Consider the following 27,946-nt stretch of genomic DNA (forward strand, 5'->3'; position numbering starts at 1 on the left):
ACTCTCTCTCTCTTTCTTTCTTTCTAGGACCAGGGGCCGTCCACGATGGAAACAGCGGCTCACCTCCGTGTCTTCTCTGCGCACCTCTCCTACTTCTCCTCTTCCTGCTTCCATTGTCTCTGTTCCTTTCATCTGCTCAGTTCTGACACATGCAAGCATCAGCACCCATCCTCTTAAGAGGGAAACAACAATCTTAAAAGTAAAACAAATGTAATTAAAAGAAAATTTACAAAATCTGATGTCGAAAAATGTATGGAGTATTAAAAATAAGCAAAAAAACTGAACAAAAAAACACAACTGCAACAGATTGTTAAAAAAAGGATCATGAAAAGGGAAAACACCACATGCTGCACCTTCTGTGTGAAGGGACTCTTGCAGAAAATGGCCAGGTTGAACGGAGGGCGGAGCCAAGGACTGAGCTGTGCCGGTTGACTTGCCAAAAGCCGACGCTCATAAAACAAAAACATGTGACTTTGTTCTGTTCATCGCAAATTATCACAAGGAAATCGCACAATCTGATAGAGACATGGACAGTGTCAATTCATCTCATCAAATCCGCTTTATTACCCTTGGACTGCTGGGTGACCCTCATTGTCAACACCCTTACTGCAACCACGACACCTGCAGACAATAGCTCAAGTCAAATTATTTGCTGGGAATCCAGCAGAGCAATACTTACCCTTTGCAGTGCTGGGGGGAGACATAGCAACAAGATATATTTCTCTCTGGTGTGACTGCGACTTTCTGAGCTGTCACCTGCAGGTCTTTTTTTGGGGCTGAGGGGGTTCCATTTCCTTTGCTGGACTGTGTTGATTATTAGCGTGGAATGTGTGCCGTCATGTGCTAGGATGCTGCTTAGGAAATTTGGTATCTGATGGGGGTTTCTTTCATGTACATGTGCTGGAAAAGGTGGAAAATGGGAGATTTGTATATTGTTAGAGCTTCTCAGTTACTCCAAGAACATTTCTTGTAAAGAACATACCACCTGTAATTGTTGGGTGAGCCCTGGTTCTCTCTCTCGCTCTTCAGACAGACTAGAATCCACTGATTATGTTGACAATGCTTGTAAGAGTGTAATGGGATGGATAGACTACTGTCTGAAAAAGCGGGAGCAATGGGCTGACTGCATTATGTCCACAACTGAATGTAAATTAAGATTCCCTCTTTAAAAAAAAAATAAAAAATGGAAACAGCTAGAAAATATATGCATGAACCCAGACCCACAGTGACTTAGCAATGTGTAGGGTGAAAAGCAGCATCCAGTGTGATGACATCAGTTATATTAAATGTTTCACGATGCTTGGGATCAGTGTTTGACACTAGTGTGACTTTGCAGTGACTGCCATCTACAGAAATAAGCACATGAAGTCAGTTGTTTACACCAGCACAGTTTACCCATGTATGACATTCGACGTAGCAAGCAGAAGAGTAAGCTTGGCTGTTAAGGAGACGTTTCTGTGTGTTTAGGTCTACTTATCCACAGATAAAGATACTCCCTAGGATGAAGATCTGGTGTAAACAGTCTGGCATGTTAAACATAGTTGTTCATACATCGGGTATATGTATCAGTGCTGTACAAATATTCTGCACACAATATCATTTATGTCTGAGTGTTTTAAAATGAATGTCATGTGCAAAGCTCCACGTGTATGTTTAATTTCAAAACCACAATGCTGTGTAAAGTTGCCCTGTCTTAATGTTCTCTCTTGAGTAGAGTCATATTGGCATGATTAAACGGTTTGTTGTGTTTTAATGGAGGCGTCCCTGAAGATATGACCACAGTGCAGATATTCTGTTCCCGACAATCAGTCTAAATGTCCACACTTTGTATTTCAGCAACAAGACTTTTGAATTGTTTAAATGCACACTGAGAACAAGGAACAAAATGTTTGTTCATTTTCAGCCTCATGTATTTAATAATCTGATAATTCGCTGGTGCTGTACGGTCATTGATACATATACCAACATATGTGGAAAGACACCATATTAGAATGTTCTTTGCATTTTTTTCTTGAGGCATTGAGCATCTCCTTACCTTGAGGTTTGAAAAGTGTCTGAAGACAGAACAATTTTTGCTGCCCATAACAAAAAAAAAAAAAAAAATCAGATTTCTCTTTTACTGTTTCTGCTGCAGTACAGGAGGTTGGCTGCCCTCCACAGCAAGAATTCTTCTGTCTTCTGACATTTACAATGTGACTTGGAGTGATAGCATTACCCAAATGCCCCTTTTCTTGGTGGTCTATGGACAAATGCCAGGATGTGCCACTAGTTACAAGTACAGCATGGTGTCATCTATTTTTTTTTTTTGTTGAGGGGGGAGGGAGGGGGTGTCATCTGCTGTGTACTTGGTGTATGAAGAATTTCCTGATTGGGGAGCACTTGAGTAGGAATGAGTATGATGTGTAAGTAATATGCACAGAGTAATTATTAATTACTTATAACCCTTAAGCATTAGGACGTAGCTGTACTTTCTTACTGAAATGAAGACCAATAGGCCATTTCCACCTGTAATCTTCAAGAACCCTGCCAGCGCTCATATGGATCACAGTGCCTGCTGTAGAATTTATTGTACATGTGTGTAAATTATATGTTGATTAAATATTTTGTTTAACCCCTTGAGAGTACTGTAAGGAGCAGCAGGTGGACTAAATTGTTAACAGTTGTCTCCAGCCTTGCCGGGAATGTTTGGTCAGGATACAGTGAGAGTTAGGTGTGGTGGGCTGGCACAGGTAGATATCATTATCCAACAAGTATTAGAAGCTTCTGTCACCAAGAAGGGTGAGTAACAGCTATGGTGGACCACCAGGTCCCTTCCCCCATCCAACACTTAATCTATGAATGAATTTTGTATCTGTATTAATAAATCTGGAGTGGAAGAAGATGTTGTTTCCTTTGCGTTTTCTTTATTCTCAGGGTGCAGTTCAGTTCTGCTAATAAAGATAGCATGTAATAAACATATAATTCAGACGAGTCAGTGTAAAAAAAATATCTCACTAATGTTTTTGAAAGCTCCCAGTATTGGTTTTCCTGTTTTTCTTATCTGGAGGACAGTCATGGCAGGTAAATATATATTGTTTTATCCTGTATGGACCTGGCGACCATTCTATGAAGAACAGCGAGGTGCCACCACAGTCCTAACATTTCTGATAACACAATTGTAGAGAGTGGTGGACCTTAGATCATTACAAATAGCTACAAAAAGCATATTTTTATGAAGATTTTCATGGAGCATCTACATATGCAGCATCTACATTGTCCCGGAACCTAGTATAGGGCATACATCTTCTTTACAAGGATGTTTTGTATCATAGCGATGATCGTTTCAATTCCTTAAGGCTGCATTCACGCCTGAGCGTTTTCAGCTTGTAAAACACACGCAAAACGCCTGAAGCTCAAAATAGTACATGAGCTTCTTTTTGGGCAGCTTACAGGCATTTTTCTGCTTTTTACATTGGTGACCTTCTGACCTGTACAAAATTGCGGCAAAAACGCAGGACTTTCTGCCTGAAAATGAAATGCTCAGGTGTGAATGCAGCCTTAAGTAGGTTGTGTGTCAAAGTGTGGAATATTAAAGAACCAGATAATTGAGAACAATTCCTTCTCAGAAACCGGTCAAGTGGCATATTCTAGCAATTGAGATGGTGTAGGGTGGAGGTCCCTGATGTTTGGACACCCACAAGTTATCCTGAGATTTGAAGTTATATGAAAAGTTAATGCAGCTGGAATCTCCTCATTTCTTACATATCTGTCTAAATGCTAACACATTTCATGCCACTACAGACTATTTTCACTAGTAAGCTGGCCATTCACAGAGCAAATTTCAGGCAATCAGTTGAAATTCGCTCAGTGTGTGGACCTCTTGACTGCCTCCTGCTTAACATCTATTGATTAAAAAAACAAAGGAGCTGGGAGGAAAATTGTCAGTCGAACAGTACTGCATCCAGTCAGGTAAAGCCACTGCTCAGCTTTTTTGACAGCCAGAAGGGATGGGAAATTCATGCATCCACGCTGCAGAGCATAAATGGATTGATGTGTTTAAAAGTTTTCTTTCAGCCTAGAGGGTAAAAAAAATTAAATAGTACTGATTTCCGGATCATCTCACAGCAGTTAGAGCCCTTTCACACTGGGGCGGTTTGCAGGCGCTATTGCGCTAATAATAGCGCCTGCAAACCGACCCGAAAGTGCCGCTGCCTTAATTCCAGTGTGAAAGCCCCGAGGGCTTTCACACTGGAGCGATGCGCTGGCAGGACGGTAAAAAAAGTCCTGCTAGCAGCATCTTCGGAGCGGTGAAGGAGCGGAGTATATACCGCTCCTTTACCGCTCCTGCCCATTGAAATCAATGGGACGGCGCGGCTATACCGCCGGCAAAGCGCCTCTGCAGAGGCGCTTTGCGGTGGTATTTAACCCTTTCTCGGCCGCTAGCGGGGGGTAAAACCACCCCACTAGCGGCCGAATACAACGGTAAAACGCCGCTAATAATAGCAGCGTTTTACCGCCGACGCCCGCCCCAGTGTGAAAGGGCTCTTAAAGAAAAGATTTGTATGTGGCATGAAGAGTGTGACCATGACTTTGGGTTACCACCGATTCTGATTCTCACTTCTGCATGGGTAGTGATTTAAGAAAGAATCATTTATTATCAAATATATTGTGGAATCGAGAAAACCTTGGAAGAAACTTTTAATGTCTTCAGTGTTTCTTGTAGTATGTATTAGGAATTTCCAGAATGTCTAGATTTCCAAGATTAAAGGCTGATTTAAATTTCAGGTATATCACCGGTTAAGAATGTCAAGAATGTTAGTCAATTAAAGGATGCTAAGAATTTACAGAATAATGGGAATTTCAAGAATATGGGTTGAGTATATAAGTAGTTAAAGAGCAGAATTCAAATTCCTGCGCTGAGGTGTGGTAGAGACGAACTTTCACTATTTCAGATCAACTTCCACTCTACAGTGTTCACCACGCCTTGCTGCCCTCCTGTCAGGGCTGAGCTCAGCCCTTCCTTCTCTGAGCTGGTTGCTCAGCTGTCGGCTAATTGCCAGCTCCTATCTCTCCACAGTTACTCAGCTGTTGATGATACCCTGCTCATCAGTCCTGCCTACTTAAGCCACCCAGCCCAGAGGATCTCTGCCTTTGCCTTAATCAACATCACAGAGACTATCGCCTGCCTTACTGTTAAAAGACTTGCTTGGCTGACATCCCTTCTGGCTCCAGATCTGGCTTGCTGTTTTACTACGCTCATCGCTGGCTCCCTGACGTTTGGCTTATCTGACTATCGGTTCCGGTTCCTGAACTCTGGCTATGTTTTGACTACGTTTGTTCTATTTACTTTTATTATTAAAGCGGGGTTCCACCCAAATTTTGAACATTATCTCTATGCATTTTCTTCCTTGCCTAGATGCTGACATGCTGTGTAAAAAAATTTAAATCGCCGTAATTACCTTTTTTTTCTAATCTTCTTAGCACTTCCTGGTTTTCCTCCCATGGGAGTAGGCGTGTTTCTAGCCTCTCCCAGACCTCCCACAGTCCCCTGGGAGCTAGTCTCAGGCTTCCCAGCATGCATTGTGCAACAGCATCATCACAACATCTCGGTGAATGCTGGGAGCACAGCATTCACTGCATCCAGGAAATACATGCTTGTGGGCTTCAAATGCCCACAATGAAGATGGAAACTGCCTTCAGTGAATTTTATAAGTTATTCTTTACAACAAAATCGGACACAGGCGGACTTATTACACAGAACATGTGAGTAGATAATCATGAGAAGAAAAGTTTGTGAATGAACTCCAAAAAAAAAAAAACGATAGATAGGTGGACCCCCGCTTTAAACAAGTGTGATTTAACTATACTTCTCTCTCAGTCTGATTTCATGGTTTATGACAGTAGGCGAAGACCATGAATTCGGAAGATGCAGTCAATCCACTTGTTGGTAATATTTTTTCCAGATTGGATGAGCAAGATCACCACATGGATCAGTTTGCCAAGGCGTTACAAATGCTCCTGAGTCGCACGGCTCACCTGGAATCTCCCACTATGGCTGCTCCAGTACAACCTGTGTTGCAGGCCATCCCTGCTGCTGCACTAGTCTCTGTGCAGGCACCCGCCTCGAGTATTACCTCTATAAGAGGTATGTCTGGTTCCGTTCCGCTCCGCTCCGCTTCCCCATCGTTTTGGGGACAATCCAGTCCAATGCAGAGGGTTTCTCAACCAAGTTGAGATATACTTTGAGATGCTGCCCCAGGAATTTCTTACGGACAGAAGCAAAGTAGCTTTTGTGATATCTTTGCTTTCTGAGAGAGCCTTGGCCTGGGCAAACCCTCTATGGGAGACACAAAAACCTGTTGTTTTGAACTACCCTGAGTTTGTGGCCTCCTTGAAAAGGGTATTTGACATTCCCGCACGCTCTGCTTCTGCTGCCAAGTGCCTCATGTCCATCAAACAGAGTACGAGAACTGTTGCCGTCTACGCCATTGAAATCCGTACTCTGGTAGCAGAGGTTGCATAGAACAATAAGACCCTCGTGGCTGCTTTTTCTCATGGTCTCTCAGATTCCATGAAGGATCAGATAGCAGCCCGAGATATACCCACTGAGCTGGAGAAGTTGATCACGTTTGCCATCCTCATTGACTACACACTGAGCTTTACAGTCCCACCTGTGCCTCCCTCACTCCCCATGTCTCCTGGTACCGAGTTGGTCAGTAAAGATGAACCCATGCACTTGGGCTTCACGCATCTCTCGCATCACGCATGATAGAACCTTTAGGAGGAGGGAGAGATTGTGCCTTTATTGTGGCCAGGCAGGTCACTTTTTGAAGTCTTGTCTTGCCCGTCCAGGGAACGCCCGAACCTTGAGGTCCTGTCACGGACAGACCTTAGATGGCGTTGTTTCATCCCCAGTTATCCAGAAGGATAAGCCCCTGGTTTCGGTCACCCTTTCTTGGGCTGAGTCGTCCATCGAGTTACAGGCTCTATTGGCGGGGTACAATAGAGGAAATGAAGGACAGGGTGGGGCAGAGAGGATAGAGAAGGAAGAATGGTGTGGAGTATAGAGGAAGGACAAAGTTGAGTGCAAATAAGAGGGAAGCACAGGTTGGGGCAGAGAGGAGATGAACAGTAGAATGGGATGGGGCAGGGAGGAAAGGAAAGATGGGATGGGGCAAAAGAGGAGAGGGAAAAGAGGACAGGGTGTGGCAGAGGGAAGCGTGAGGGAGGGACTGGACTAGGAAGAGAGGAGATGGGAAAAGATAGGCCAGAAAGGAGACTGAATGAAGGATAGGATTTTGCAAAGAGCAGATTGAATGTAGAATGGATGGACAGAGTGAAGGGGGAATGAAGGACAAGATGGCCAAAGAAGAGAAGAAAGGAGCAGGCCCTGCTTGTGCTGGGAAGCAGTCATATATGTGATATGTGACACAGTGCTCTATCCTCTGCCCCATTTAGCTGACAATTATGACTATTGTATAAAACATACCACTTATACCTCTCTCTAAATATATAACTCCGCTCCCAATTGTTGAAATATTATAAAAAAAATCTTTATTTCGTATAGATTAAAAATTATTCCACAGACAGCATATAAACATATATGGTTATAAACAAATTGCTGCCAAAACTCCACCCATCCAACCTGTATTATATACATAAAGTCTTAAAAAGACATATAACCGCAAAATGTCTTGAGGTGGCCACCAAAGCGAATATCTGAAGCAGTAGTAGGTCATGTTATATGGTCTGAGGATGAATCAACCAATGCAGAAAATGTTCTCATTGGCATCATCCCATAAACGTATTTTCGAAAAAAAAAAGGGAGAAGGACACTATAAGCATGTAGTGCGGGACTTTACATATGCCTCTAAGAACATAGAATGCCAAGGATATGATTTAAATTTTTTTTTTTTTAATTGAATTTAATCCATAGATAAAAAGTGCTGGATAGAGTAAAAACACACTTATGTGTATCATATAGTACAAACTTTACAGTCACATGATTATGTATATTTCTTAGGTACGCTTGATCTGGTGACGCTTTTCCACGGATTTCCACTTCTTCAAAACCATACCAGCAAATATTATGTGTGACTTCAATACATGTGTGTAGCTCACACCTGCATAATTGTGATAAAAACGTAAAATGATGTAGAGAGTATATACATATGTATGCTGTCGAGCTCCGGATACAGATATAAGCCTACCAGCCCATGGGAACACAGCACCAAGGTAATGTAAAAATCAGATATATATCCAAGTAATTCTATTATATTTGGAAAGCTGAGTATTCCAGAGCTATTCTCAAGATTATTTTCCTATCTCATTTGTTCATTGCTCTTCACGACCACTATCTACATCATACCAGGGATAGTTTTTGACTATCCCTGGTATTATGGAGTTAGTGGCCATGAAGAGCAATGAACGAATGAGATGGGAATATAGTCTTCAGACTACCTCTGGAATACTTAGCTTTCAGGCTATAATAGGATCATTTTGATATATATATATATATATATATATATATATATATATATATATATATATATATATATAGATCTATATATATATAGATATATTTATATGATTTTTACATTACCTTGGTGTTGTGTTCCCATGGGCCGGCAGGCACATATCTGTATCCGGAGCTCGACAGCTTACATATACATGTATATACTATCTACATCATTTTACGTTTTTATCACAGTTATGCTACACACATATATTGAAGTCACACATATTTGCTTGTATAGTTTTGAAGAAGTGGAAGTCCATGAAACGCGCCACCAGATCAAGCGTACTTAAGAATTATACATAATCATGTGACTGTAAAATTTGTACTATATGATAAGAGTGTTTTTACTCTATCCAGCACTTTTTATCTATGTATTAAATTCAATAAAAATATATCTTTTTATCATATCCATGGCATTCTATGTTCTTAGAGGCATATGTAAAGTCCCGCACTACATGTTTGTGTCCTTCCCCGTTTTTTTTTAATTTCTGAAGCAGCCAAGTGTGTTGGCAAAACCGGTCAGACATGACTATCCTGCTTCCCTCCTCCACCTATTGAACAAAGGATATACTGGATGAAATTGATACTATTTCATAAGTATTGAACTTTCCTTCATAAGGATTCTTTATACTCCATGCTTTTTACAAGTGACTTATATGCTATCTACTGAAGTTTAAACCCTTTTTGCATTGGCTGTATGGGAAATATATCTGTTTGTATAGAGACTGGTTTTCTATGAACTTTCAGTGCTGATTCTGGATATATTTTGCCGATGAGTGGATGTTATATGCTTTGAAAGTTTATTTACTTGCATTCTGATAACATATCTATATATTTAGAGAGGTATAAGGCCTCATGCACACGAGACGCCGGTGCAAACTCTGCTGAACACATGTTTTTAAAAGCTGAAACCGGCGTTTAGAAAAGCCCGTTTTGCCGTGTTTGCATGCCGCGTTTAGCCGTGTTTTACCACGTTTGCATCTAGCGTCTGCAGAGCAGAGAATGACATTTTGCGACCCAACTTTGGGGCCCCGTATCTCGGGCCACTTGGTGCCAAATTTGGTGTGCTAACACAGTGGAACTAGCACTACAACATATGCAAATTTGGGGTTCCTAGCACCAAGTGACCCTGAGATACAGGGCCCCAAAGTCGGATCGCAAAATGTCAAGCACTTCTGCAGCAGAGAATGACATTTTCCAACCTGATTTTGGGGCCCCATATCTCGGGGCCACTTGCTGCTAGGAATCCCAAATTTGGATATGTTATAGTGTTAGTCCAACTGTGTTAGCACCAAGTGGCCCCAAGATATGGGGCCCCAAAGTTGGGTCGTAAAATGTTCCTTTAAAAACACTTATAAACGCAAACGCGGCTAAACGCAGTACTGGCATTTACCCGCGTTTAGCTTCGTTTGGTGTCTGAAACGTGGAAAACTTTTGCGTCTGAACCCATTTTTTTGCTTCTGGAAAAACGAGGTTAAACGCAACTGCCTAAAAACGCCAAAAAACGAGACTGTGTACATGGACACATAGGATAACATTGAATGGGTTCAGGGGCAGTTGAAAAAAGTGTCCAACTGCCTCTGAACGCGTGTTTAACAGCATCTTTTGTGCATGAGGCCTTAGTGGTACGTTTCCTGCAATAGCCATAATTGACAATTTAGTGAGTATGGTGACAGGTAGAGCGCAAATCCATTGTGTATTGGTTTTCTTTTGCATCTAATTAATTTATGAGGATTCCCTCGCCAAAAGTTCTCATATTCTTAGGACCTAGCAGGGTAATTCTTTGGTGCTGTGTATTGTCACTGGGTAGGTGGAGCCTGATGGGGAATTGAGGGACTAATTCACCATCAGGTCAGCTTTAGTTTTGATAGCTCATGGCATTGGGTGGATTTGAAAGCCACTATTGGACTGAATATCAGGCTTTGCCCACCCCAGTACAGTGCTTCTCGGCCATATGCCTGTCAGTGTGATGAGCACAGTGGCTGGGGAGGGAGGGATGGATGTCCAGTGTAGACAATCTTTTCTCAGTGTGGACACAGATTCAGCTACCTATCTGGGACAGGTGCATGAATCCTTTGGTAGCACCGAAAATTTCAGTGGTGCACCTCAACGGGTTTCCAAAGGCTGTCTACGACACCCTTTTGAATTTCCCCCAAAGGTGTCCTGGCTGCGCCTTAAGCAACTATTCAGAGTGTATGTATAAAAAGAGGGCTCTGCCTGGCCATCCTTCTCTGCTATGTTAGATGCTGGGGCCGCTGAATCTTTGCTTTGATGGTCTTTGTTAAAAAGGAAGTATAAAAGAATACAGAGCAGTCATGAAACAAAGATAATCCTCTGTTTTATCACAGTATCTCTTCAGAGAGATTAGGGCATATAACAAACATAGATATCTTTTGACAATAGACTGATGCACATAATAGGGTATAAAACATTCCAAAGTGAAAAAAAGATCCGACAGTAAGCTATGCAAATATGAAATTTCCACATAATTAAACCCTTTCAAGATAATGGACGCATTAGCTGTTCCTTAGTTATCAATGTCATAATTTACACTATAGAATCACTTACAAAAGTCAATCAGGGAGCAAGTGAGCAATGGTGGAAGAAAGATAAGAAAAAGCCTAAAAATAAGAAACTTACTAATGAGTGACTCAAAACTCAGAACCCTGCCTACTAGTTATAGTTCACAGGAGTATAGTGTGTGATTAGTGGCAGTGGTGGTGGTGGGGGGTAAATGGGATGAGTGGCAGGGCCGGTGGGGGGGTCCAGATGAGTGGCAGTGCTTGGAGGGGGGGGTAGGATCAGTGGCAATGCTTGGGGGGATGGGATCAGTGGCAATGCTGTGTGGGGATGGGAGCAGCAAAACTTTCTGTCATCTGTCAGTCAGTGTCCACACAGTTCCCTCTGCCTGTATGGGAGAAGGGGGAGAGGGGAGTGAGAGAGAGGAGGGGGAGAGAGAGAAGGGGGTGAAAGGGGTGAGGGAGAAGGGGGTGAGAGGGAGAAAGGGATGGGAGTGAGAGAGAGGGGAGGGGGGTGGGAGAGAGGGGGGAGGAGGTGTGGGATGAGAGAGAAGAGGGAGAGATGGAGAAGGATGACGGGGTGAGAAAGAGACCCCTAGCCCTGTTTGCAGTCTCTCCCTGTCTGTGGGTAGGTGTGTGTGATACCAGGTACCGGGCATGCCAGTAGCGGGCAGGGTCCATTCTCATTCTGGGTGATCTGCTCCTTCCTCTGCTCTGCGGTCCCTGGCTGTCTGTGCTCCTGTCTGTCCTTGTCCTTTGGGCCCCTGGTCAGCCTGTCCTCCAGGTGGCTACTCCTGTTGTCAGAGCCGCAAGTCATAAGGTCAGAGTCCATGCTCTGGGAGGCGTCGGGGATGCTGCGCATGCTGCTGCTTGCCGCTCAGGGGTTCAGGGAGACAGTGGAGGTCTACTCCCTCCTGAACTCTCAATCCTAGCCGCCCTCAATGCTCACCTTCCCCCTGCTCTCGCCACCACCGGACCAGGACCCTGCAAGATATGGGACTCAAACGGCAGCTACTTTGGGCCCGACAACAATGACTGGGCCCGGGGCAGCTGCCGCTTTTGCCCCGCATTACAGGCAGCGACTACTCTCATCTAACTGATGAGAAGTTAGAGCACCTAGAATCTCTTCATTACTTACAATGCATCCGGAAAGTATTCAAAGCGCTTCACTTTTTCCACATTTTGTTATGTTACAGCCTTATTCCAAAATGGATTACATTTATTATTTTCCTCAATATTCTACAAACAATACCCCATATTGACAACGTGAAAGAAGTCTTTTTTAAATCTTTGCAAATGTATTAACCACTTCAATACAGGGCACTTATACACCTTCCTGCCCAGACCAATTTTCAGCTTTCAGTGCTGTCACAGTTTGAATGACAATTGCACGGTCATCCAACACTGTACCCAAACAAAATTTTTATCATTTTGTTCCCACAAATAGAGCTTACTCTTGGTGGTATTTGATCACCTCTGTGGTTTTTATTTTTTGCTAAACAAATAAAAAAAGACCAAAAATTTTGAAAAAAATAAAAGTTTTGCTTTTGTTTCTGTTAAAAATTTTTGTAAATAAGTAAGTTTTCTCTTTCACTGATAGGCACTGATAAGGCGGCACTGACAGGCACTGAGAAGGCGGCACCGATGAGGTGGCACCAATGAGCGGGCACTGACGATGGGCACCGATATGCGGCACTGGTAGTCGGCACTGATGGATGGCACCGACATGCAGCACTGATGGGCATTGATAGGCGGCACTGATGGTCACTCATGGGTGGTACTGATGAGCACTGATACGTGGCACTGATGGGCACTGATACGTGGCACTGATAGGCATCCCTGGTGGCACTGGCAGTGGTAGGCATTGTGAGTGGGCACTGATTGGCAGCTGCCTGGGCATTGATTGGCAGCTGCCTGGGCACAGATTGGTATTTCCCTGGGGGTCTAGGGGGCATACCTGGTGGTCCAGTGTGGATGGCTTCCCTGGTGGTCCTGGGCGGCTTCCCTGGTGGTCCTGGGGTGGGATCCGAGGGGGTGCTGTGCTCATAATGAATCAGCACAGACCCCCCCCCCTGTCAGGAGAGCAGCCGATCGGCTCTCCTCTACTCGCGTCTGTCAGACGCGAGTGAGGAAAAGCCGATCACCGGCTTATCCTATTTACATCGTGATCAGCCATGATTGGACACGGCTGATCGCGTGGTAAAGAGTCTCCGTCAGAGACTCTTTACCTAGATCGGTGTTGCGGGGTGTCAGACTGACACCCCGCAACAACGATCGCCGCGATGCGCGCTCCCCCGGGGCTATATGGTGGGCGGCAAGTGGTTAAAAATACAAAACAAAAAAATCACATGTTCATAAGTATTCACAGCCATTGCCTTGACACTCAAAATTGAGCTCAGATGTATCCTGTTTCACTGATCATCCTTGAGATGTTTCTACAACTTGATTGGGGTCCAGCTGTGGTAACTTCAGTTGATTGGATATGATTTGGAAAGGCACACACAGTTAACAGTGCATGTCAGAGCACAAACCAAGCCATAAAGTCCAAGGAATTGTCTGTAGATCTCCGAGACAGGATTGTATCGAGGCACAAATCAGGGGAAGGGTACAGAAAAATGTCTGTAACATTGAAGGTCCCATTGAGCACAGTGGCCTCAATCATCCATAAATGGAAGACGTTTGGAAGCACCAGGACTCTTCCTAAAGTGGGCTGCCTGGCCAAACTGAGCGATCGGGGGAGAAGTGGGTAACCAAGAATCCGATGGTCACTCTGACAGAGCTCCAGCGTTTCTCTGTGGGGGGGGAGGAGAACCTTCCAGAAGAACAACCATTTCTGCAGCACTCCACCAATCAGGCCTGTATGGCAGAGTGGCCAGACGGAAGTCACTCCTCAGTAAAAGGCACATGACAGCCCACCTAGTGTTTGCCAAAAAAAATGCACCTGAAGGACTCTCAGACCATGAGAAACAAGATTCTCTGGTCCGATGAAACAAAGATTGAACACTTTGGCCTGAATGGCAAGCGTCATGTCTGAAGGAAACCAGGCACTACTCATCACCTAGCTAATACCATCCCTACAGTGAAGCATGGTGGTGGCGGCATCATGCTGTGAGGATGTTTTTTTCCAGTAACAGGAACTGCGAGACTAGTCAGGATCGAGGGAAATATGAATGTGCAGAGACATCCTTGATGAAAACCTGCTCCTGAGTGCTCTGGACCTCAGACTGGGGTGAAGGTTCATCTTCCAACAGGACCCTATGCACACAGCCAAGATAACAAAGGAATAGCTACAGGACAACTCTGTAAATGTCATTGAGTGGCCCAGCCAGAGCCCAGACTTGAATCCGATTGAACACCTCTGGAGAGATCTGAAAATGGCTGTCGCTGACGCTCCCCATCCAACCTGATGGAGCTTGAGAGGTTCGGCAAAGAAGAATGGGAGACACTACCCAAAAATAGGTGTGCAAAGCTTGTAGGATCATATTTTAAAAAAAAGCATGAGGCTGTAATTGGTGCCAAAGGTGCTTCAACAAAGTATTGAGCAAAGGCTGTGAATACTTATGTACATGGGATATTTTTTTCTTCATGTTTTATATTTAATACATCTGTAAAGATTTCAAACAAACGTCTTTCACATTGTCATTATGCGGGATTGTTTGTAGAATTTTGAACGAAATAATTTAATCCATTTTGGAATAAGGCTGTAACATAACAAAATGTGGAAAAAGTGAAGTTCTGTGAATACTTTCCGGATGCACTGTACATATTTGTCTGGCTGCTCAGAGCTCACATCTCTACAGACTATCAGAACATTTTCTGTACCAGATCTGAGCATTGCTAGTTCTGGATTGAGGTTTCACAAATATTCATATTCTTTCTGAGATTGTTCTAAAAACTAAAGCCTGGATATTTTTCAATTGTTTACATTCTTATAAATATACCTGTAGTATAATGTTCCAGTTTGGTCTCATTCCCTCCAGCAGAGAATAAATCTCATAAATTATATAAGGGGTTGAGTACCAGTTTTTGAGTAATCTCCCAGTAGTTAGGTCAATAAAACAATGCTTCATATTTACCAAGTTCTAGTTATCACTTTTGAAAGGGTCATTTACTGTTGACAGTATGGGAAAATAAAGCAATGCCCTGGCTGATGTTTTTAGTACAGAAAAGGAAGTTCGGAATGCAGTCTGTGTTTAAGAAAAGCTTACATCTGATGGTATTTAAAATGTTCATAGTTATGTTAAATCAGATCATTCTGATATCAAGAAAAATTAAAAAAATGAGATATATGAGTGGAGGAGGTGATGGTTATAGGTGAGGAAGATGAAGGTGAAGGTTATAAGTGGAGGAATGAAAGTTATAAGCAGAGGAAGTTACAGTTATAACTGTAGGAGGTGATGGTTATAGGTGGGGGAGATGAAGGTTACACGTGTTGGAGGAGGTGAAGATTATAAGTGGTGAAGATAAAGGTTATAAGTGGAGGAGAAGGTGAAAGTTATAAATGGAGGAAGTGAAGGCTTTAAGCGGAGAAGGTGGTGGCTATAGGTGGAGGAAATAAAGGTTATAAGTAGAGGAGATGAAGGTTATATGTTGAATAGGTTAAGGTTATATGTTGAGTAGATTATAGCCTTATTAATGCACTTATAAAAAAAACATACGTGTACTGTCCGTGTTGTTTTATTTGCACTAACATTTAAATTTTCAGGACAAGCCATTCCATAGCCCTCTCCTTTCCTTTTCTTGCTAACTATCCAAGTTTAATTACCATTGCTGTGTTTTTCTTTTTCTCAGTGATTGTGTTACCAAAAGCAGTATTAAACCCCAAACCACAAAGCTTACTAATCATTAGATGTTGTGGCTGTATTCATTTTCTTTTTAAGGCTTTTTCCCTTTCTTTTCACCTGGTGATCTGGCCAGTAACATACTTCCTGTATTAACCACTTCCCCCTGGTTGATGTCATATGACGTCGGGGACTTGAAGTGGGGATATTTGGATGATACCTGCAGCTGCAGGCATCATCCAGATATCTTTTTTTCAGCAGGCGATTTCCTGCAATGTAAAAGCAATCATAGCAGCTATGCCAAAGAATTAGTAAACTACAATGTAATAAATGTATTCTTTTGGGTTTAACACCACTTTAACATACTGCTAAAAGTTTGTTTTTATTAGTATTGCTTCAACCTTAAAAGGAGGGACATCTCGTAAATTTGTCCTGAAAATCTGAATGCTAGTGCAAATGAAAAAAGTATCATGACAGTACATAATTGTTTAAGTGGCGGAAAAAAAAATTTATAGGCAGAGTTGGTGAAGGTTATAGATGGAGGCGTAGAAGGTTTTGAATGGAGGAGGTAAAGGTTATAATGGAGAAGATGATGGGTATAAATGGGGTAGATGAAGGTTATAAGTGGAGGAGGTGAAGGTTATAGGTGAAGTAGTTGAAGCTTATAGTTGAAGGAGGTGTAGGTTATAATCAGAGGAGGTAAAGGTTATAGTTAAAGGAGTCAGGGGTCATAAGTGGAGGTGAAGGTTATAGATGGAGGAGTCTAAGGTTATAAGTGGGGGAGGCGAAGGCTAAAAGCAGAGGAGGTGAAGGTTCTAGGTGAAGGAGTGAAAGAGGAGATAAAGATTATATGCAAAGGAGGTAAAGGTTAAGTGGAGAAGGTAAATGTTATAAGCAGAAGAGGTGAAGGTTATAGATGAAAGAGTTGAAGGTTATAGCTGGAGGAGTCAAGGGTCATAAGTGGAGGAGTCCAAGGTTATAAGTGAGGAGGTGAAGGTGATAAGCAGAGAAAATGAAGGTCGTAAGTGAAGAGATCGTTCTAGGCGGAAGGAGATGAAGATTATAAGTGATTATAAGGGATGGTTATAGGTGGAAGAGATGAAGGTTATTAAGTGGAGATGGTGATTATAAGTCTAGGAGGTGAAAGTTATAAGCGGAGGAAGTGAAGAATATAAGCAGAGGAAATTAAAGGTTCACCTCCTCTACAGACAAGATTGTCTGTAGAGGAGGTGAAAGTTATATGTGGAGGAAATAAAAGGTATAAGAGGAGGAGCAGGTGGAGGTTATAGCAGGTGGAGGTTATAAGTGGAGAAGGTGAAGATTATAATTGGAGGAGGTGAAAGTTATAAATAGAGTGGGTAACGGTTATAGGTGTAACAGATGAAGGTTAAAAGTGGAAGAGGGGATGATTATAAGTTGAGGACATGAAGGTTAAAAGTGGAAGAGGGGATGATTATAAATTGAGGACATGAAGGTTATAATTAGAGAAGGAGGTGAAGGTTTTAAGTGGAAGAGGTGAAAGTTAAAAGCGAAAGAAGTGAAAGTTATAAGCAGAGGAAGTGAAGGTAATAAACAAAGGAGGTGAAGGAAGTGAAGGTAACAAACGAAGGAGGTGAAAGTTATAAGCAGGGGAGATGAAAGTTATAGGTAGAGGAGTCAAAACTTAAAAGCAGAGTAGGTGAAGGTTATAGGTAGAGGAAATTAAGGTTATAAGTATGGAAGGTGATGGTTATAGGCAGAGGGGTAGAGGAGGGAGGTGATGGTTATAGGTGGAAGAGATGAAGGTTACAAGTTGAGAAGGCAAAAGGTTTTTTACTTTAATGCATTCTCTGCATTAATTTACAAAACCTTTAAATACCAGCCCCCCCCCCCAAATACTTATCTCAGTCTATTCTCGATCCAGCGCTATCCCATCCTCCCATCCTGGTCTCGCAGGCTTTGCTGAGAGAAGCAGGAGTCAATAGCTCCTGCTACTGTCAATCAAATCATGTGGGGAGAGAGTCGAGTGTGGTGCCGAGATGCACTGTGTGTATCTACAGTCAGGTCCACAAATATTGGGACATAGACACAATTCTAATCTTTTTGTCTCTATACACCACCACAATAGATTTGAATATGAAACGAACAAGATGTGCTTTAACTGCAGACTCTCAGCTTTAATTTGAGGGTATTTACATTCAAATCAGGTGAACGGTGTAGGAATTACAATAGCTTGTATATGTGCCTCCCACTTTTTAAGGGACCAAAAGTAATGGGACAGATTAACACTCATCCATCAAACTTTCACTTTTTAATACTTGGTTGCAATTCCTTTGCAGTCAATTACAGCCTGAAGTCTGGAACGCATAGACATCACCAGACGTTGGGTTTCATCCCTGGTGATGCTCTGCCAGGCCTCTACTGCAACTATCTTCAGTTCCTGCTTGTTCTTGGGGCATTTTCCCTTCAGTTTTGTCTTCAGCAAGTGAAATGTATGCTCATTCGGATTCAGGTCAGGTGATTGACTTGGCCATTGCATAACATTCCACTTCTTTCCCTTAAATAACTCTTTGGTTGCTTTCACAGTATGCTTCGGGTCATTGTCCATCTGCACTGTGAAGCGCCGTCCAATGAGTTCTGAAGCATTTTGCTGAATATGAGCAGATAATATTGCCCGAAACACTTCAGAATTCATCCTGCTGCTTTTGTCAGCAGTCACATCATCAATAAATACAAGAGAACCAGTTCAATTGGCAGCCATACATGTCCACGCCATGACACTACCACCACCATGCTTCACTGATGAGGTGGTATGCTTTTGATCATGAGCAGTTCCTTTCCTTCTCCATACTCTTCTCTTCCCATCACTCTGGTACAAGTTGATCTTGGTCTCATCTGTCCATAGGATGTTGTTCCAGAACTGTGAAGGCTTTTTTAGATGTTTGGCAAACTTTAATCTGGCCTTCCTGTTTTTGAGGCTCACCAATGGTTTACACCTTTTGGTGAACCCTCTGTATTCACTCTGGTGAAGTCTTCTCTTGATTGTTGACTTTGACACACATACACCTACTTCCTGGAGAGTGTTCTTGATCTGGCCAGCTGTTGTGAAGGGTGTTTTCTTCACCAGGGAAAGAATTCTTCGGTCATCCAACACAGTTGTTTTCCATGGTCTTCCGGGGCTTTTGGTGTTGCTGAGCTCACCAGTGCGTTCTTTCTTTTTAAGGTTGTTCCAAACAGTTGATTTGGCCACACCTAATGTTTTTGCAATCTCTCTGATGGGTTTGTTTTGTTTTTTCAGCCTAAAGATGGCTTGCTTCACTGATAGTGACAGCTCTTTGGATCTCATATTGAGAGTTGACAGCAACAGATTCCAAATGCAAATAGCACACTTGAAATGAACCCTGGACCTTTTATCTGCTCCTTGTAAATGGGATAATGAGGGAATAACACACCTGGCCATGGAACAGCTGAGCAGCCAATTGTCCCATTACTTTTGGTCCCTTAAAAAGTGGGAGGCACATATACAAACTGTTGTAATTCCTACACTGTTCACCTGATTTGGATGTAAATACCCTCAAATTAAAGCTGAAAGTCTGCATTTAAAGCACATCTTGTTCGTTTCATTTCCAATCCATTGTGGTGGTGTATATAGCCAAAAAGATTAGAATTGTGTCAATGTCCCAATGTTTATGGACCTGACTGTATAGACACAGTCATAAAAAAGTGTAATAGGACTGCTCTTAGAGAATGAGTGTAGCTGCTGGCACTTCACTAGACATATAGTACATAAACATAAATAAACAATAGTGCAGCGCTAAAATAAAAAAAAAAAGTTCATAAGACAAAAAACATATTATTAGCTGGTGGTTCAGAGATATCGCTCTTGATACCACAAAGTTTTAAAATAAACCACTCTGACCAATATGCGATGTCAAGAGCGGTCTAAACGTAATAATAAAGTGAAAACAAAAAGTTAATAAATACAAAAGGTCAATAGTCCAATGAACAATAGTCTTTGTTGTGAAAAGATGAGTCAAAGCATGATGTGCAAAGCTACCAGAAAATGTGGACTCATATACTGCAAGTATTGAGTGAGACACGCAGTTAAAGGGTAACTCCACTTTCGTAGGGGAAAAAAATAGCAAATAAAGAAAAAATAATTTAGCGTGTACAGTTGCGATACAAGTCATATTGTAATTGAATGTTCTTAACTAGTTGCCGACCGCCGCACGCCGATGTACGTCGGAAGAATGGCACAGGCAGGCATAAGGGCTTACTTGTACGTCCCTGCCTCCCAGCGGGTGGGGGGCCCGATCGGGCCCCCCCGGTGCCTGCGGCGGTCGGATTGGTTACAGGAGCGATCCGTGCTGAGGGGGAAGCCACAGATTCATGGCCACCCCCTCATGATCGCTCCCGACGAATGGAATGCTTCCTCTGCTTCTGTAATGTAAACAGAAGCAGAGGAAGTGATGTCATCTCTCCTCGTGTCGGTCTTTCACCCCCCCTGCACCCCCTGTCACAGTGACACCAATAGCATTTTTTATTTTTTTACTGATTACTGCATTGGTGTCATTTTTGACTGTTATAAGTGTTAGAGCAGTTAGTGGTAGGCCCTTTTAGGTCTAGGGTTCCCCCCTAATAAAGGTTTAACCCCTTGATCACCCCCTGTCGCCAGTGTCACCAAGCAATCTTTTTTCTGATCGCCGTATTAGTGTCACAGGTGACGCTAGTTAGCCAGGTAAGTATTTAGGTTCACCGTCAGCTTTTTATAGCGTCAGGGACCCCCATACACTACCTAGTAAGGGTTTTAACCCCCTGATTGCCCCCTAGTTAACCCTTTCACCAGTGATCACCGTATAACTGTTACGGGTGACGCTGGTTAGCTAGTTTGTTTTTTATAGTGTCAGGGCACCCGCCGTTTATTACCCAATAAAGGTTTAACCCCCTGATCGCCCAGTGGGTGATATCAGTTAGGTTTTAGCGTCAGATAGGGTCTGCGTCGCCCCAGGCAGCGTCAGATTAGTGCCAGTACCACTAACACCCACGCATGCAGCATACACCTCCCTTAGTGGTATAGTATCTGAACGGATCGATATCTGATCTGATCAGATCTATACTAGCGTCCCCAGCAGTTTAGGGTTCCCAAAAACGCAGTGTTAGCGGGATCAGCCCAGATACCTGCTAGCACCTGCGTTTTGCCCCTCCGTCCAGCCCACCCAAGCGCAGTATCAATTGATCACTGTCACTTACAAAACACTAAACACACATAACTGCAGCGTTCGCAGAGTCAGGCCTGATCCCTGCGATCACTAACAGTTTTTTGGTTGCGTTTGTTACAGTTGCTGACAGCCTAGGAGCTTTTTTACCTGTGAGTCTCACTACTGTACCAGTAAATTTACAGCCCAAAATGGAAAATCGAAGTCACAGTAGTGAAGAGGCCCACACGTTTCTGAGCATGACAGATAGTGAAGAGGAAGTCACTCAGCTGTCAGATTCAGGCTCAGAATACGATCCTGTAGACAGCAATGGCTCCATGACAGATAGCTCTGACAACGGAGTTGTGGTCCCTGCCAAGGTCAGGCGTACCAGACCCCAAACTTCTTCTTCTGTCCTTGATGTGCAAGAACCGCAGGGCTCTCTTATGGAGCAGAGAAGTACTAGCGCCGCTATTCCTTCTGGTGACTTTGCAAGCAACCAGCGGCCTAGTACACCCTGGTCGTACATTCAGAACTGCAGTAACACTTGGTGACGTGGCGAGTCCCATAAGTGCAGTTCAAGCTGGCGAGGTGGCAAGCACAAGTAGTGTCCCACTGCCACCAAGAAGAAGACAAAGACAGGCCCGTCATGCCCATAGTGTCCTTCCTGCAGAATTCGCCAATCCTAATTGGGAGCCCACCACTTCTGCAGCACCCGTATTTCCCCATTCACTGGCCAACCCGGCATTCAGGTGGAAACAGTTGATTTTATGTCACTTGATTTTTATTTCGCTGTTTTTCACCGAAGATCTCTATAGAGCTATTGTGAACCAATTAATTTGTATGCTGGTCAATTCATCGCCGCTAATCCCCAGTCCTCTCTTGCCAGAGATTGGAAACCAATTACGGTTTCCGAATTTAAGACCTTTCTGGGCCTATCCCTTGACATGGGCATAGTTAAAATGAGTACGTTGCGGTCAAATTGGTCCACTGACCCAATTTACCATATGCCCGTGTTCTCTGCTTCCATGGCCAGGGCACGATACGAGCAGATCTTGCAGTCCATGCACTTCAATGACAATTAACAATTGTCATCCTCGTGGAGATCCTGGATACGATCGGCTCTACAAAATTCGGCCCCTCGTAAACCACTTCAACCAACGTTTTGCAGACTTGTTTACTCTACATCAAGTTGTCTGCGTTGATGAATCCCTGATTAAGTTTTCTGGCCGCTTGTCATTCAAACAGTACCTTCCCAGCAAGCATGCCAGATACGGGGTCAAGATGTATAAGCTCTGTGACAGGGCCACAGGCTATACATGTAGTTTTATGGTTTACGAGGGAAGAGATAGTCACGTAGAGCCGACAAACTTCTACGCTACCTACGCTAAAACTAGTGGAGTTTTAGCGTAGGGTACAGCATTGCACAGACTAGGCACACTTTCACAGGGTCTCCCAAGATGCCATCGAACCTGGAACCGAACCGTTACAGTTACAGTTACAAATAAAAGTGTCAAAAAAAAAAAGTAAAAAATAAAAAAAAAAACACAAAAAAATATAAAATAAAAAAAACAAAAATAGTTTAATAATAATTTTATTGTTCTCTCTCTCTCTATTCTCTCTCTGTTGGTCTGCTCTTTTTTACTGTATTCTATCCTGCAATGTTTTATTGTTATTATGTTTTATCATGTTTGCTTTTCAGGTATGTAATTTTTTTATACTTTATGTTTATTGTTTTTTCTTGTTAACCATTTTTTTGTTTTCAGGTACGCCATTCAGCTGCAGCGCGGATTTATTTATCTTGACAGCAACAGCGTTTGCTCCCACGATACATAAAGCCGTGACTCCAGCGCTGTCGGAGGTGATTTCACCACCACAGTTAAAAAAAGAGCATATATGCCGAAGCATGGGGGGCAGCAGGGGTACGAGGAGCGATTTTCTCCTAACTTTTGTGGCGGATGCCCTCATGCTTCGGCATATATATATTTTAGGCACAGGTTGCGTTTAAAAAATGTTTTATTTTTTAATATGATTTTTTTTTATTTGCTTTGCAGGTATGGTAAGTCTTACTGTTATACTGTAATGTTACTTTGTTTTATTGTTAACCATCATTTGCTTAACAGGTACGCCATTCAACTGCAGCGTGGATTTATTTATCTTGATAGCAACAGCGTTTGCTCCCACGATACATAAAGCCGTGACTCCAGCGCTGTCGGTGGTGATTTCACCACCACAGTTAAAAAAAGAGCATATATGCCGAAGCATGGGGGGCAGCAGGGGTGGAGGAGCGATTTTCTCCTAACTTTTGTGGTGGATGCCCTCATGCTTCTGCATATATATATTTTAGGCACAGGTTGCGTTTAAAAAATGTTTTATTTTTTACTATGATTTTTTTTTATTTGCTTTGCAGGTATGGTAAGTCTTACTGTTATACTGTAATGTTACTTTGTTTTATTGTTAACCATCATTTGCTTAACAGGTACGCCATTCAACTGCAGCGTGGATTTATTTATCTTGATAGCAACAGCGTTTGCTCCCACGATACATAAAGCCGTGACTCCAGCGCTGTCGGTGGTGATTTCACCACCACAGTTAAAAAAAGAGCATATATGCCGAAGCATGGGGGCAGCAGGGGTGGAGGAGCGATTTGCTCCTAACTTTTGGGGCGGATGCCCCCATGCTTCAGCATATATATTTTTTAGGCACAGATTGCGTTAAAAAATGTTTTATTTTTTACTATGTTTTTTTTTTTGTATTTGCTTTGCAGATGTGGTAAGTCTTATACCCCATACACACGGTCGGACTTTGTTCGGACATCCCGACAACAAAATCCTAGGATTTTTTCTGACGGATGTTGGCTCAAACTTGTTTTGCCTACACACGGTCGCACAAAGTTGTCGGAATTTCCGATCGCCAACAACGCGGTGACGTACACCACGTACGACGAGACTAGAAAAGGCCAGTTCAGAACCAAGCGCGGCACCCTTTGGGCTCCTTTTGCTAATCTCGTGTTAGTAAAAGTTTGGTGAGAGACAATTCGCGCTTTTTCAGAATCGTGGCTTTCAGATCGTTTTCTGCCCTTCAGTTTGTGCTTGTGGGTTTGTATCTGCTCTTCAGTGCGTGCAGTCAGTTCGTATCGGAGTGTTCTGTGCGATCTTGCCCACTCGTTGCTGTTTTTCAGGTCGCTCTTCACAGGCCTTGCTGTTCTTCAGTGCGTTCTGTTACTTCGTTCTGAGCAGCCGACCGTTTTCTAGCCATGTTTCGTATGCGTACTCCTCGTAGAGTTCGTGCTGTGCGGGGGCTTGGTGTTGGGGTCCTGACCTTGACACAAGTCCAGTCCATGAACAGGGTGGGGAGGAGTTCATGGACCAAGAATTGGTTGCTTCAGTGTGACCAGTTCTGTCATATGCCTTTGCTCCGTGAGATCCGTGAGAATAATCCTGGTGATTTCAGGAACTTTCTCAGGATGACGGACCCCGTGTTTCACAGTTTGTTGGCTTTGCTGACCCCTTATATCAGCAGTCAGGATACCTGCATGAGGCAAGCCATCACTCCGGAGCAGAGGTTGGTCGCTACCTTGCGGTATGTGGCCACAGGGAGAAGCCTGCAGGACCTCAAGTTCCCGACAGGCATCTCCCCCCAGGCTCTTCTTTGTGGACATTTACTGCTTGTGTTTGTTTTAGCTGACCCTGACAGAAATGTGTGGAGTCCAGAAAATGTCGTGATTGAGTAACCTTATACAAAGCACTGTTGGCTGTTATTTACTAAATGCAAAGACACTTTTCACTACAAGTGCACTTGCAACTGCACTGAAACTGCACTTGTAGTGCAAAGTGGATTTGCCCTTAGGAAATTACCCCCATTTTCTCATAAAACAACAATTACATCACCCCAAAAGTGTTGTAGCATTGAGACAATAATCCACACATTCTTGATGAGCAATCTTTTTATTACCTGCACAATCACATGTGCATTTACCAAAGGTTTTTCTGACAAACCAACATGTTTGTTGTATAACAATTTTTGTGGTGTCATTATCCAAAATCAAAATGTGCATTTTATAGAAAACAGGCCTGTGTAAAACCCACAAGAAAGACACAAATCTTGATCTTACAAAGTTCACATTTGGTAGAACTGGAAGGCAATATCAGACATGAGTATTTAGGAACTGTGTTTGATATTGCGTTCAGATGGGGGGAAATCACCCCAAGAAAAGCCAAATTTGGAAGATGCACACAAATTTCACAATGTCAACATGTGCTAGCTGCCATCACGGGGGATCAAGGGACGTGTTTTGGGGGAGAAACACCTTCCTCAACGCGACTTTATTATTGAGGAAGGGGTTGCACCCCCAAAACGCTTCCATTGATCTCCCGTGATGGCAGATAGCACATGTTGGCACACTGTGTGCATCCTCCAAATTTGGCTTTGGGAAAAATCACAAAAACATTGCGCACATTGTAGCACACAAAAGAAGAAAGTGATTTGTAGGGGCTTTAAACTCACCCCAAAACATCAATGATGTTTTTATATTTTGGAATAACATCATTGATGTTTTGCTTGATGTTTTCCAATTGTAAATTACACCCCATGATCTCCCCGATCAGGATCTGGGCACTTTCTGATGTGAAAGGATCTTCATCCACACCATCACGATCACCTAAAAAGAGAGGAAACCCAAAAAAAATTAGGTCTAAAAAATATGCCGCCATCCATCTCTTATCTGAGCCTGTGGTTGCAGACACTCACCTGTTGTGGTGACTAGCTCCACCACGTCTTCTTCCTCCTGCTCATCTTGTGTTGGGGGGATTTCCCCTTCTTCCGGGGGGGGGCTCTGGTCTCCTCGGATGAGGGGTGTCCTCCGAGTCTTTTCTCCCCTATGTAAAACAAAAATGGTATAATTAGCACACAGATATTTGATGGCAGAACTATAAAGATGAAACATTGCTTGGAAGTGGGGTACAATTGTCTATTTTAGCCGAGTTCCAAGATGTAGCTTTTTTAGTGTCCTTTGTCAACCTGCAATACTTTACCTGTTTAGTACAAGCTTCACAGATGTAGCCCCCCCTATAGTATACACTGGAGCACCTGTGTGCCCCCCCTAATAAAAATGGTGTTTTTGTGTCCCACACTAGTGCTCCAGTGTCCAGATGTGAAAACAGCTGCTCAGTGTCCTCTCCTTACACACAATCTAGTTTGCATTTCATTCTAGTAACAAAGCCATCTACACAACCCAATTCTTTGAAGCCAAGTATAGGGCCTCAAAATGGTGGCCAAATGCATATGGCCTAAACAATGGTATTTTATCGTCCGAAATAAAAATGTGTGATCCGAACGAATAATGTGCCCATGAACATGAAAGTTGCCATTTTAAACTGTACAACAGTTCCTAAAAGCACATGGAGCAGCACGAACGTAATAAACACAAAAAGAATAGGAACACAGCACAAATACTTACTTTTTTGCAGCACTCTCCGGATCTTTCTGTACTGCTCATGTTCTCGTAATTTCAGGTCCGACCACCGCTTCCTGAGCTGATCTTTCGATCGTCGTACCCCGAATTTCCGGTGCAGACTCCTGACCACTTTCGCCATGACCTTGGCCTTTCGGACATTGGGGTTGGGGTAAGGCCCATGCTTTCCATCATAGTCGGCCTTCTTCAGGATGTCCACCATCTCCAACATCTCCCCAAAGGACATATTTGAGTCCTTTAATCTCCTTCTGGATTGGGACGTTTCAGGCTCCGGCCTTTCCTCCTCCTCCTCCTCGTTGCTGTAATTAGCACGATCCTGCTGTCTATCCGCCATGTGCTCTTCCTCCACTGCGCCGAACGAAAAGGGGCGGGGAATAGAATAGAAAGAACGTCAGGGGCGGGCGGAGTTATACGCATGCGCAGTGTGTATAAATCGTAACGCGCGCGTCTTATGTACGATCTGTGAGCGGAGGAAGGAGCATCGGAGACGCCGATCGTGCTAACGAAGGTAGGATCTAAACTTGGGCCTATACTGCTTTGAAATGGAAGCCTATATTGTAACAAGATTAGGGGAGTTTGGCCTGACATTAGGGTTTGTCTTGTGTTGTGTCTTGCAGAGAAAATGGATGGGTTCAATGACCACAATTTCCTGCCCCTGTTCATAGACAAGTACAGGGAGCTGCCCTGTCTGTGGCAAGTGAGACACCCCCACTATAACCACAAACAGAAGAGGCAGGCAGCGCTGGAGAAACTGCTGGAGTTGGTGAAGCCGGTGGTCCCCACAGCAACCATCCCCTATTTAAAAGCTAAAATTGGTGGCCTGAGGAGCACATATCTGAGGGAGCGCAAGAAGGTCACAGATTCCCAGAGGTCCGGAGCTGCAGCAGATGACGTTTATGTCCCCAGGCTGTGGTACTATGAGAGACTGCGATTTCTGTCAGACCACACTGAAGTCAGGGAATCCCTCTCCACTCTTCCTTCCACGCTTCCTTCCACCCTATCTTCCACCTCAGCTGAGGCTTCCGATGTCCAACCTGGGCCTTCCAGCCAGGAAGAAGTGGAGGAGCCCAGCTGGAGTCAGGTATAGCATTGTTCTACAGATTTCAGGACAATAAATAAATGATGTTTACTAGATGTTATTATTGATCATTAATTGCTGATTAAAAAAAGTGGTGGGCACCCAAAATTGGGACAAGAATGCAAAATGCTGGGCTCAGAAGGATAGTCTGTTATATTTGTTAACATTCAATTTGCAGCAGTCAGGAGGTGAAAATTGTGTACGATTGATGAAAACAATACTAAAACTATGGTGTCCTTTTATGAAACTGAGATCAGCGGCGATCCCAAGTCTCACCGCTGATCTCAGCTCATTACCAGTTTATGAAACTGAGATAATCAGCAGAGAACATGTTCTCCGCTGATTATCTCAGCACAGTGAGAATTTGTAACTGACTTCACAGAAACGGCCAGTTTATGAAGGTGCGATCTCCGCACCTCATTGG

General features: G+C 43.3%; 1 protein-coding gene across 7 annotated transcripts in view; it reads left to right on the forward strand.

The window, feature by feature from the left end:
• Positions 1 to 27,946, forward strand: part of NTM (neurotrimin) — a 1,068,699-nt gene that overhangs the window by 987,243 nt on the left and 53,510 nt on the right. For 5 of the 7 annotated variants that reach the window (XM_073603331.1, XM_073603333.1, XM_073603334.1 and 2 more), the window contains one exon: positions 28 to 2,881. The exons of the other annotated variants lie outside the window; for them this stretch is intronic. In XM_073603331.1, coding sequence (XP_073459432.1) covers positions 28 to 146 — 119 coding nt within the window. In that variant the 3' untranslated portion in view covers positions 147 to 2,881. Of the gene's footprint in view, positions 1 to 27; positions 2,882 to 27,946 lie in introns of those variants that run through there. 7 annotated transcript variants of the gene reach the window in all.

The sequence above is a fragment of the Aquarana catesbeiana genome, linkage group LG10, assembly GCF_042186555.1.
Source record: "Aquarana catesbeiana isolate 2022-GZ linkage group LG10, ASM4218655v1, whole genome shotgun sequence".
NCBI classification, from domain to species: Eukaryota; Metazoa; Chordata; class Amphibia; order Anura; family Ranidae; genus Aquarana; species Aquarana catesbeiana.